Here is a 12,452-nt window from a genome sequence, read left to right as displayed (position 1 = left end):
TCATTGTTCCAGCAGGATCTTGTGTGACTAGGATCCAAATTTGTATACCAAATTGTACATTCATAATTTGCCAAATAATTTTAAGATTTAATTTTGCTTAGTCTGCAAGTATGGAGACAATTGCAAGATCTCACAGAGAAAATTATGTTTACACTGACAGGATATCAACAGGCTAACGTGGTGATCTTGCACAAGGATCATGCTGATGACTTTGAGGCGTTTTGTCGGACTAACAGCAGCCCGCTCCCTCTGCTGTTCAGGAGCAAATGCGGAGAATGGAGTTGCGGCCCCCTCGCCACAGGATCTGACATCAGGTATCTTCACACCAGAGTGCTCACAGGCTGTGTAACTGAAATAAAACATCTGACCAAGTCAAATTTCATGGATTTTTTTCTTTAATTTTTTCACCACCTGTTTCCTCAATGGGAGGCTGTTCCTTAAAGGTGCAGTAACACTTGATATTTGAAATCAACCCAAAATGAACACACCCCTCCCTTCATTGCTCCGCCCCCAAAATGCACAAACACGCAATGACCAAGTGGATATCTCTTTATCATAGCAGAAGTTAAGAAAAACAAAGTGAAGATGATGAACGCACAACAAGACAAATTATCATAAAGTACACAAGAGTATATAAAAGCAAGAGTTGGTTGTTAGTTGCCAGCAGCACGCCAGCTCTCAAAATCAATGTTACTCACGTATGGAGCAGAAACCACGCAACCACATCATCTGTTTTCAGGCCTTCCCGCTTAGGTCTCTCCAGCGCTGGAAAGCTTTTCTAATATTAACACGAGTCCGAAAGCTCTTGCCTGATCATAATCCTTCTTTTTCCAGTGCTATTCCTCTGACCTTTTCTCTCTTGTAATGTTTCTCAGCCATCTCTCTTTCTACAGTATTTCTTCAAATCTCCCTCTTGCTCACTCTCTCTCTCCTCTCCCATCATGAGTGGACACGCCCCCTACTGCTGATTGGCTACGAGTGTGTTGTGGTGCTTGGTCCGATCCACTTTCAACAACTTTTCTCAGAAATTGCTTACTGCACCTTTAAATACGACCTATTATGCTGTTTTATATTTTCAACTTTTTGCTGTTTGCAAAATTACAAAGCTCAAAGTCACTCTGATGGGAGTGTTCTCTATATCAGTAAGTACTGTTTCTGAACTCCCTGAAATGCCTTGATTGTAGTCTTGAGATTTATTTCTGGAACATACACTCAATTCAATTCACATTTATTTGTGTAGCACTTATCACAATACATATTGTTTCAAAAGCGCTTAACAGAAAAATGCATGTTTCTGCATTACAATTTAGAGTATTGTTATCATATTTACAGTAAAAAAGTTAGTAAGATAGTTAGTAAAATGTACAGTTCTAAGATAATAACCAGCAGTGTTGGGTAGTAACGGAATACATGTACCGGCGTTAAGTATTCAGAATACAAATTATGAGTAACTGTATTCCGTTACAGTTACACTTTAAATAGCCTAGTTGGTATTTAGAATACAGTTACATTGTTGAAATCAATGGATTACATTACGATACTTCTCTGTTTCACTCTCTAAATAAATTAAGACAACTCCATACATTTCCCAGAACGCCCCAATATGAAAACGCGCGGGGTTTTTTTATCACAATGGAGTCGGAAGAGGAGCAGCGAGAGCTAGAGGTAGACAACAGAGAACAACAGAGCCAGGGCAAGAACGCGTTTATATCCTGGAAATTCAAACAGCACTTCACATTAAAGAAAGAGAATGGAGAACGAAATATAACGGTGCAGCGTCAGTGAAGAGCTGTTTTTTTTTTCTTTATTATGAAAATACCCGAGAAGGTTTGAAGAACTTAAAGAGTTTCTATATTTTACTATATCTCTTTACATAAATATTATTTTCTATTTAAAACTATAATTTCGTTAGGCTATTTTAAAAACCCAACTACTCATCCGCCCTATAGGGGGGAAACGTAGCTTTCTTCCACTTCAATTTTTATTTTACTGTAGGCCATCTCTTTACATACATATTATTTTCTATTTAAAAATGATAATTTCGTTATTTTACTAACCCAACTAATGACTCATACGGGCTTTCCAATAGTTTGCACGTGAGGGGAAAACGTAGTTTTCTTCCACAGATTTGTGCACTTTTAAGCAATTTTTATTTTACTGTATCTCTTTAAATAAATATTATTTTCAACTTAAAAATTATAATTTCGTTATTTTACTAACCCAACTAATGACTCATCCGGGCTTTCCAATAGTTTGCATGTGAAAGGGGAAAACGTAGCTTTCTTCCACTTAAAGAGTTGTGTAGGCCTACTTTTAAGTAATTTTTATTTTACTGTATCTCTTTACATAAATATTATTTTCTACTTAAAAACTATAATTTCGTTATTTTACTCGCCCAACTAATTACTGGCTTTCCAATAGGTTACACGCACTTTTCACAATCCATTACGGCGCTGATCAATTTTGATTCTTTCGTGTAGTTCATACAACCACCTTACAATATTTCAATAACATAATTTATTTTAGAGCTATGCTTTGCACAACAAAAACCCGTTTTCTTGTTCTTGATTTGTTGTTCTTCTGTGTTCTATGTGTGTTATCAGAATCACCTTCATTCTTCCATTTGATTTGACATTATGGCTTAAGGCAAATTGTCTTTAAAAGTAATAACCAGACAAGAGTTATTTGACGTTCGCTGAAGTCTGGGTTTATATTAAACTGCCGCTTCAGCGCAGGAGCAAGAGTTGTGACAATGAGCACGATATCGGGTACTACAATATGCTTGTATACTAATAATTCATTAATAAGGACTGTTTTCTTGTACCAAATTAAATATTAAATATTTTAAGTGAAATTCACAGTGTAAGACAAGAGGCTAACATGTCAAGATCAGTAGGTTATTTGTGTGTAGCCTGCCTGACACGGTATTTTCACAGACTGCCACGTCTCTGGCATAGACTACAATATTTAAAATAGCATCTGCATTAGTTATATTCTCACTTTAATTTGCAGTGCAAAGTTTTTTGGTTAACTATAGAATAGACTAGTGTGTGTCGCTTGCGCAAGACTCGCGACGTGGGGAGGCACTCCATTGTGAAGTCGGTCAGCCATTATCGGCACAACCCTAATGGAAGTAATCCAAGTATTCAGAATACGTTACTCAATAACGGAATACGTTACAAATTACATTTTTGGGCATGTATTCTGTAACGAAATACATTTTGAAAGTATCCTTCCCAACACTGATAACCAGTTAGCTAGCATCATGAATCCATTTAGGCAGAAACAATGATCTCATTAAAGCAATTATTACTTTGCTAAGTTCTGTTCATAATGATTACGATATATAGAAACTTTGGCAGTCGTGCACAATGATTCAGAGTTTGCGTTGGGCAGGAGTTGGCGTCATCTCTTCACAGGTGTTGGGTCATTTGAAATCTTCATAAGAGGCGACATCCCGAGGTAGAGACAGAAAAGCAAATGGAAAATAATTAGTGTAGCTGCTGTTCATAACATTTCAAGCAAAAGATATGCATGTGCATTTCATCTGATAACTGGAGTACACGGTTATAAGGTGCATTATGTGAATGCTTGGCTAAAGAGATGTCTTTAGTCTAGATTTAAACTGGAAGAGTGAGTTTGAGCCTCAAACATTATCAGGAAGGCTATTCCATAATATTCACGTGAATCACGTCACAATATTCCTTGTTTAAAACATTCCAGCCCAAGGCATATGCAAAATAAAGGGGCGGGCCTGGTTGAGTTGCATTAGTAGCGTGTTAAAACTCGTGGTTATGGTAAGGGGCATGATATTTCTGAAACGCGCTCAAAGCGCTTGACCAATCACAACACACAGGTCAATTGGAGCACATTTTAATTTTGGGGGCTTCATAGAGGCAGGAACTAAATAGGACTGCGTTGATTGTAGAGAACATTGGTGGCTATGGTCTCCACGAGCCACAATCCTTTTGTCAGACTGGGAAGAGATGCGGCATCAATGTAAAATTTGAACATGACGGCAAAAACAAAATCAAGACTGACATAATATGGCCCCTTTAACAGATTATGTTTACCCATTGGCGGGTGTTAAAGATTAATCGTTTTTCACAATGAAATGTTCTAGGATCATCTTGTTCATTTAATAATTACACCAAGAGATGGACTGGGAATAAAAAACAGTCTGGGACCTTTTGAATGCACAACCCCTCATAATACAGTATGTTTCAGATATGCGTTTAATTCAAACTCTTGCCTGCTGTATTATGTAAATTATATATGGTGGATGGTAAAAGTGCAACAGATAAGCGGAGAGACTTGATTGTTGTCCTGTCTTTCACTCAGGGAGGACTGTCCAGAGTACTGTGTGTTTGAGAATGGCAAGCTAATGAAGAAGATCGCCAGTTTATCCTCCTACACTCCTCAACTTGCGGACATGGTCACATTCTACCTGGGCTGTAGCTTTGGCTTTGAAGCAACCTTGAAGGCCGCTGGGGTGCCAGTGAGAAATGTGGAACAGGGTAAAAACGTCAGCATGTACAAGGTCAGTAGACACCCCAGGCCTGGATTACATCCATGTGCAGTACAGCGTATTATTCGATTTTGGCTTGAGTCCTATTTTTTTTTCCATCTTTGAAACTGTAAAAAGGACAAAAAAGAAATCCTCCTAAGTGCTTATTCCTGTTTTGTTTTTAGACATCAGTACCTTGTGTTAGAGCAGGTCAGTTTCATTGTCCGATGGTGGTGAGCATGAGACCTGTACCAGAAGACAAGCTGGATACTGTGGCTCAATGCACACACGTGATCCCACTGGCACATGGAGGCCCTGTCCATATTGGACACCCTAGTATGTATTTGTTTCAATAGAATGAAAGTTTCTTTCTAATGGGCCAACATGTTTGGCAAACATAAAATACATTTTATTGCATAAAAACATATTGATGCAAGGTGCATGTGCAAACAAATCATGCTTTTCTTAAGGTGATTTTTATATATATATATATATATAAGTTCACACAGATGACCTATTAGAGTAAGCACAGTTTAACTACATTAACTGAACATGTCCATGCTGCAACATTTGATAATCCAAAGGTGTATAAGTCATTTGTTGGTCTTTATTTTCAGTATATGTATGTACAGTAGCTTTTTTGTGTGCTATTTCTATTTAGCTTTAATTTATTTAACAGTTTTAGTAATTTTAGTACTTCAAATTATTTTCAGTTAGTTCCCAAGGAAACATTTCACATCTTTTTTTGTTTAAGTTGCTTTTCATCAACATTTTATTTTCACTTTATTTCAATTAATGGAGTTTTTCATTATCAACATATTCTAGCTTCCTGCGTTCTTTTTTTATCAACACTTGAATGTGAGAAAAGTTTCATTAAAGCTACACTGTGTGATATTTTCCCCCATCTAGTGGTGAAAAGGTATATGACCATCCAGTGAATTTTAGTTTCTGTTCCTCTCAATTCCGATTTCGTTTCAACTCCTACGGTGGCCGATTTAGTCCAAGATTAACATGGCTTCCAGTTCGACCTCGTCCACATTCGACACGGTGCCTGTGGGATATTCTGTGCGCAGTGGGATGGTTGGAACTCAACTGGCCTAATTATTCGGCTAGAAAGAACTGCAGCTAATCCAGAGTGAACTTTGATGATAGTAATGTTTATTCAGTCATCCAATTACAAGGCATAAACAGGTTTGCGTGGATATGTACATAAATGTGGTTTCTGTGAGAGAACAAATAAGGATGGTAAATATACATACACAGTTAAGAACTGTATAACTATACTTATAAGTTACATTTGTATAATGTAACCGTAAAGCAGAGCTTATTGTACCATATATAGGCGCTAAATGCAGCTGCATTAAAAGGAGCGGAGCTGCCGCTGCTAACAAGCGGTGTCCGGTTACAAAAGTGTGTGCGCCGCTTTAACGTTAGCACTGCAGTGCGCTCTGTATAACAATTGTTAATATGCCGATCAGACCTGATACATATTTCCATCAACATACATTACAAGCAAATTTTTTCTATAAACAAATAAACATTGTTGATAACAAAATAACTTAACGATTATTCAAATAGGTGAGCATAACGCTATTGTATGTTGACACAAAAATACTTCTGAGGTGACATCAACTGAATTACGCGATGACACACTCTGAAACACATCTACAATGACAATAACTATTATTACTTACGGAGTTATTAACGCCCAGAAATACCACACAAGGAAAAACAGACTTTTGAGGAATAAACAAGCCAGGAAAACTCCGTATAACTCTGTTACTGGACGCTGCTGAGATGAAAACTCTCTGCACATGCACCAGACAAGTCTGAACAAGTTGACGCGCACATGCGCGAGGTAGAGAATTTTGTACAGTGCCATCGAGTTAAAACCGGTTAAAACGCGAAAAGCGAAGCTTGAATTTACGGGTATGTCCCTCTTTGGCTAATGTACTTTCAAGATGGAGGGGCAACATGGCGACCATCGTTAGATCCCATTACCTTATGTATTTTCAATGGCATATTATAAACTTACGAGAATACTTTATTACTTGAAAGAAGTAAATATACATTAATGAGCACATATATTTTTGAAAGAACTAAGTGTTTTTAGCTAAGAATAGACTAAAAAAGTTACACAGTGTAGCTTTAAAAACAAAAACAAAACATTTTGAACAAAAACCCCAGATCGGATTCAAAACAATGATCAAAAGATAGATGGAGTGTATCATGTCCATCAACACCCCTCAAAGCTTCTTTCTGGGTCGACATTTCATTCTGTAACATTAGGCAGATTAATATGCTGTTTAATGTTCAACGATCGCATTATTTCACATGTGCTTAAGCAATGCTTCTCCGGAGATTCTGTATTTTTTCAGATGTGTAATAGCACCCTCTACCATAACAACAGTTGACATTGATTATTGGAAAATTCTGTCAATGGTAGGGAAAGAGTTCAACATCTCACAAAACACCCTTGATTGCTCTTACAGAGCTGCTGGGCATCCATGACTTGTCACAACCAGACTATGGGGACGCAGTGGAAGTGTGTTCTGGTGATGTGCCTGTGTTCTGGGCCTGTGGGGTCACGGGTGTTGAGGCTGTACAGAGCTGCAGTAAGAATTCAAGAAACTCTTCAATATTACAATACAGATGTGTGCCATATTTTGACCAGAACATCCTAGACACCTCTGAACAACTTAGCTGTAGATTTACATACAGTAATGTCATTTTTGCAGCATACACAGATAATTTTTTATACATTGTAAAATAACTGTGTGTTGACCTTTTGTTTTTAAATGTTGCAGAGCCCGCTCTAGCTTTCACACACTCTCCTGGCTGCATGTTCATCACAGATCAAAAGGCAGAAACTGTTTCTCCTCTCACACTTGAGCCAGCACAATGCCCTTTGACATTCTGCATTTCCCAGAGTCCTCAGCTTTACAGTATGGCTAGCAAAAGAGCTGTTCAACTGATTCGAGAAATCGAGGAGCTCGTTGTTGAAGACCCAGGTATTAAGCATCACAGTTTTGACCCCCCCAAAAAAATGTGAATGCTTAAGAAAGATACCTTGTGATGGCAGACATTGTTTTATGGCTGACTGTGAAAAGTGCATTTCTTTTTTTAATGCTTTATTTAGTCACGACACATAATAAACAGTAATAATAACTTTTACTATACAAATGGAGTTATAAAAGACTAACAAACCAAGTGCGTGTCGGTCAAAAGTTTGGAAACATGGAAACTATTTTTAATGTTTTTGAAAGAAGTCTCTTATACTCATCAAGACTGCATTTATTTGATCAAAATTACAGAAAAAAGCAGTAATATTATAAATTAAATTTTTAATTTTTACCTGTAATACATTTTTAATTACCATTATTTTAAATTGTAATATTTCACAATATTCCTTTTTTTTCTTCTGTATTTTTAATCAAATAAATGCTGTCTTTTGCATAAGCGTCTTCTTTCAAAAACATAAAAAATAGTTTATATATATATATATATATATATATATATATATATATATATATATATATATATATAATATACACTCACCTAAAGGATTATTTGGAACACCTGTTCAATTTCTCATTAATGCAATTATCTAATCAACCAATCACATGGCAGTTGCTTCAATGCATTTAGGGGTGTGGTCCTGGTCAAGACAATCTCCTGAACTCCAAACTGAATGTCAGAATGGGAAAGAAAGGTGATTTAAGCAATTTTGAGTGTGGCATGGTTGTTGGTGGATGGATGAACATGGATCCATCATGCCTTGTTACCACTGTGCAGGCTGGTGGTGGTGGTGTAATGGTGTGGGGGATGTTTACTTGGCACAATTTAGGCCCCTTAGTGCCCAGGGTTTTTCCTACATTGAAAATTTTTTGGCGGCCGCCAAAACAAATTTTTGCCCCGCCAAAGCCTTATTTGATCAGTTATTGTGATTTATGAGTGATGTAGATCTACTGCGCTTGTGATCGGCGCATGTTATCTGATGACAGAGAGAACGAGCGGAGAGCCCTAACGTTACCCCGCGCGGACGCAGAGAGAACGAGCGGAGAGCCCTACCCCGCGCGCACGCTCTCGGTCTTCAAAATAAGCACCGTTTTAGCATTCTATCACATATCACGTTAATCAAAAGGTCGGAAGACCGAATCCATGTTGCACGTGGTGGATTCGGACATTTTTTTTCCTTGAACTACCGCTGGATGTGAATTGCGCTCAAAAAACGCTAACTCTTCACCGACCAGCTGACATAAACCATACTTTCAATAAACGGGAAACAAATCCTATCCAGTTATGAAGTGTTTTCTGTGTGTTGACAAATCTTTCGCGATGTTCTAACAGACGGGATTCACACACAAAGCGTCTGCTGCGTCTGGTGTCCGATTCGCGACCTGACTCCTTTGAACCGAATCATTTTAACGACTGGTTAGAACAACTGAACTGTCCAACACTGAACTCACGAATCAGTTTAATAATTTACTCAGAACATCTGAAATGAGAACACAAGTGTGCTCACCCAATTTAGCAAGAGTGGATAGTAAGAATTAGTTTGAATTATCCACAGTCTTTCAGCTTATTTCTGTTTACAATGTGTAGTAAATAGATAGCCTAAAATCATTTAGTTTAGACTGGAGTGAGGTGAAACCAGAACAAAGTTATTAGCTAGCTGATAATTTTAAGAAATTGTATATGGCAGAAAATTAGGCTATTTGTTATTTTTTTAATACTATTTTTTAATATTGATATGGTTATATCCCAAAACAATTATTTGTAAATAGTGTAAAAATGAGGAACAAAAGAAACAAAAATCAAGGTATCGAAATAAGATAAGCAAAAATTACAAACTTTCTTTGAATTTATTTTAAATTTATTGTCAGTATTGCGATCGCAGATCACGTGGGTAGGGTACTTTTTACTGTGTATGTGTGGATGACCATGTCTGTCAGCCACCACCGAAGACCATTTTTGACCCAGGAAAAACCCTGAGTGCCATATGGGCACTATGTCACAAAGCTCGAATCATTTCAAATTGGTTTCTTGTACATGACAATGAGTTCACTGTACTAAAATGGCCCCCACAGTCACCAGATCTCAACCCAATAGAGCACCTTTGGGATGTGGTGGAACGGGAGCTTCGTGCCCTGGATGTGCATCCCACAAATCTCCATCAACTGCAAGATGCTATCCTATCAATATGGGCCAACATTTCTAAAGAATGCTTTCAGCACCTTGTTGAATCAATGCCACGTAGAATTAAGGCAGTTCTGAAGGCGAAAGGGGGTCAAACACAGTATTAGTATGGTGTTCCTAATAATCCTTTAGGTGAGTGTATATATATATATATATATAATATTTATTATTATTATTTTTTTAGGAAGACTAATGCAATTAATGTCTAATAAAGGTTGGTTTAAAGCACTTAATTAAATTTTTCTATTGTCCATGACCTAATCTAAAGTGAGACCTATTTACAGTTAATAAGTTGTTAACAAAGCATACAAAACATTATCTAACGCTTTACATATGAGCTAATTTCAGTGACAAAGAATGAAGAACACATTTGTACATTATTTGTATATAGCCTGTTAATATATTAACAATGTAGAGACTACAATATATTAGGGATGAAACGGTATGGAAATTTAACATCACGATTATAGTGACCAAAATTATCACGGTTATCAATATTATCACGGTTTTGTTCAAATGAGATGAAAGTGTTCAAAAAGAACAGATGCACACACTTAAAACATTTCAACAAGTTTTATATTTGAAAATCAACAAACAACAAATAAATCAAGCAGCTCTATGCACTTTTTAAAAGCTAGATTCTATTCAGCGGGATTTACTTCCTTATAATGGCCGTCGTCAATAGCAACACATAGACAACGCCTCAGATTTGGTCCTTTAGATGCTGAACAATCTCCCAGTGCTGTCACTGCCTTTTGACATTTATTCTCATTCAGAAAACAGCGGTGCGCGCAACAGACTGATGTAGACTGGACAAGATTTACAGAGAGTTTTCACAATCGTGATAATCACACGTGGTTTTAATGATAATTACATTTTATACGATATTACTAACCGTCACTAAATGTTATCGTGGTTTATCGTGAAACCGGTAATCGTTTCATCCCTACAATATATTAACTATGACTTAACTATGAACTAATAGTTTGCAAATGATTTGAAAGTACTTTATTACTGTTCACTTATACAGTGTTAGCCAATTTTTTTTCTTTTTCTATAATCTGATGCACTCTGATGTAAGTCATCGTGCGGCATAAAAGATCTGTCCCCACTTCCCTTTCCTTACAACCTGAAAAATACATTCATTGTAACTCTGTGATTTGTGTGCAGGTGCAAGGGGTATTCGGGCCCTGTTCTTGCAGGATGAGCTCCTAAAGGCCTGTCTCTCTCTGTCCCATTCCTCCTCTGTTTTCATCACTACTGGCTTCCCCACACACTACATGCACACCCCCCCCGAAGAGACTGATGGCCCGCCCGGGGCCATCGCCATGGCAGCTATGCTTCAAGCACTCGGCAAAGAGGTGGTCATCGTGACAGATGAGCGGGCTTTGGCGATGAATCAGCGCATCATGCAGGATGCTGTGAAGAAAGGTGCCGCATTTGGCCTTCATCGTTGCTGATTTAGTGTTTTTGAGATATTCTCTGGTTTGCTAGTCAGATGTGATAATGCGACATGCCAGTTTGATCCTAACTAGCTATGACCACAACAAATGATGTGTGACAAGGCGTTTAAGTTGTTGTTTGGCTTTTATTTTGTTGCGTTGCAATTTGTTGCTCCGCCCACAGTGGAATCTCACAGCTACAAAATCTGCTCTACATTAAAGGTGCTGTAAGTAACAGAATAGCTCAAATAGATGTCATGAGAAATTACACCTGTTTCTGTGACCTCCCTAGGCTCTGTAGATCCCATTCTTACCGAACAATGAAATTCCATTATTTTCCATGACATTTCTTGGAAATCACCATTATAAATGGCCTGATATTTCCAAGTTTTCCACTTTTGCACTTTTTTTAAGCCAATCACAAAACTAGTAATATTTTGTCTGTCATTCTTTTTGCATTGTTGGATTCTGAAATTGGGTTAGCTGACATGTTTTGGGGGTGAAGGGTATGTGGTTGGTTAGCAAAATGTTGGAGGTCAGCAGAATGACTGGAATCATTTACAACAGCTTTAAACAGGAAATATAGAGCCATGTTATCGTGATTTTAAATTCTTTAACTTCAAACTTTCTATTGATCAGAAAATTTTGTTTCCACAAAAAATATCAAGCAGCAACATTGATAAACAACAAGGAATGTTTCTTGAGCAGAAAATCAGCTTAGAATTATTTTTGAAGGATTGTGTGACTGAAGACTGTAATGATGCTGAAATTTCATCTTTGTCATCACAGTAATTACATTTTAAAATGTATTTAAATAGAAATATAAAACGTTTTTTAAATAATATATCACAATATTATGATTTTTATTTACAGAAAAACTTAACAAATATGTTTTAGCTGTGATTTTTGTTGCTTTGCGTAGCATTTCACTTTTAGTGAGGACATAAAAATGACATCGAACAGGGTGTTGTTGTAATGTACCAAGATTTCTGAATGTGTGTGTTTGTGTTTTTTCACTAACAGGTGTGATAAAGACTGCAGTGCCAGTGATAAGTTTCCAGAGTAATGGCCCTGACTCAGCACTTCACTTCCTATGCCGTAATGGAGATCCCACAAAGCCCAGGTGTAACGGTGGTTCAATCATTATCCATCCACTGCTTTCGCTTGCTCTTTATTAAGATCAAATGTTATAGAATATGCCTGAAAATGACGTCGCCTGCAAATGCATACTGTGTACTGCCTAGTATATTTTTTCAAAAGTTCTGTTAAACTGAGCACATTATGCAACAATGAATATTATGAAC

At 37.2% G+C, this 12,452-nt stretch overlaps 1 protein-coding gene across 6 annotated transcripts in view; it reads left to right on the top strand.

The window, feature by feature from the left end:
- Positions 1-12,452, top strand: part of dglucy (D-glutamate cyclase) — a 36,188-nt gene that overhangs the window by 9,928 nt on the left and 13,808 nt on the right. For all 6 annotated transcript variants that reach the window (XM_079832542.1, XM_079832544.1, XM_079832543.1 and 3 more), the window contains 7 exons: positions 161-314; positions 4,342-4,540; positions 4,693-4,843; positions 7,000-7,122; positions 7,315-7,518; positions 10,877-11,137; positions 12,172-12,271. In XM_079832542.1, the coding sequence (XP_079688668.1) occupies positions 161-314; positions 4,342-4,540; positions 4,693-4,843; positions 7,000-7,122; positions 7,315-7,518; positions 10,877-11,137; positions 12,172-12,271 (1,192 nt within the window). The remainder of the gene's footprint in view (positions 1-160; positions 315-4,341; positions 4,541-4,692; positions 4,844-6,999; positions 7,123-7,314; positions 7,519-10,876; positions 11,138-12,171; positions 12,272-12,452) is intronic.

This window comes from Gobio gobio (assembly GCF_949357685.1).
Source record: "Gobio gobio genome assembly, chromosome: 13".
Taxonomy (NCBI): domain Eukaryota; kingdom Metazoa; phylum Chordata; class Actinopteri; order Cypriniformes; family Gobionidae; genus Gobio; species Gobio gobio.
This window is presented reverse-complemented; position numbering and strand designations above follow the sequence as displayed.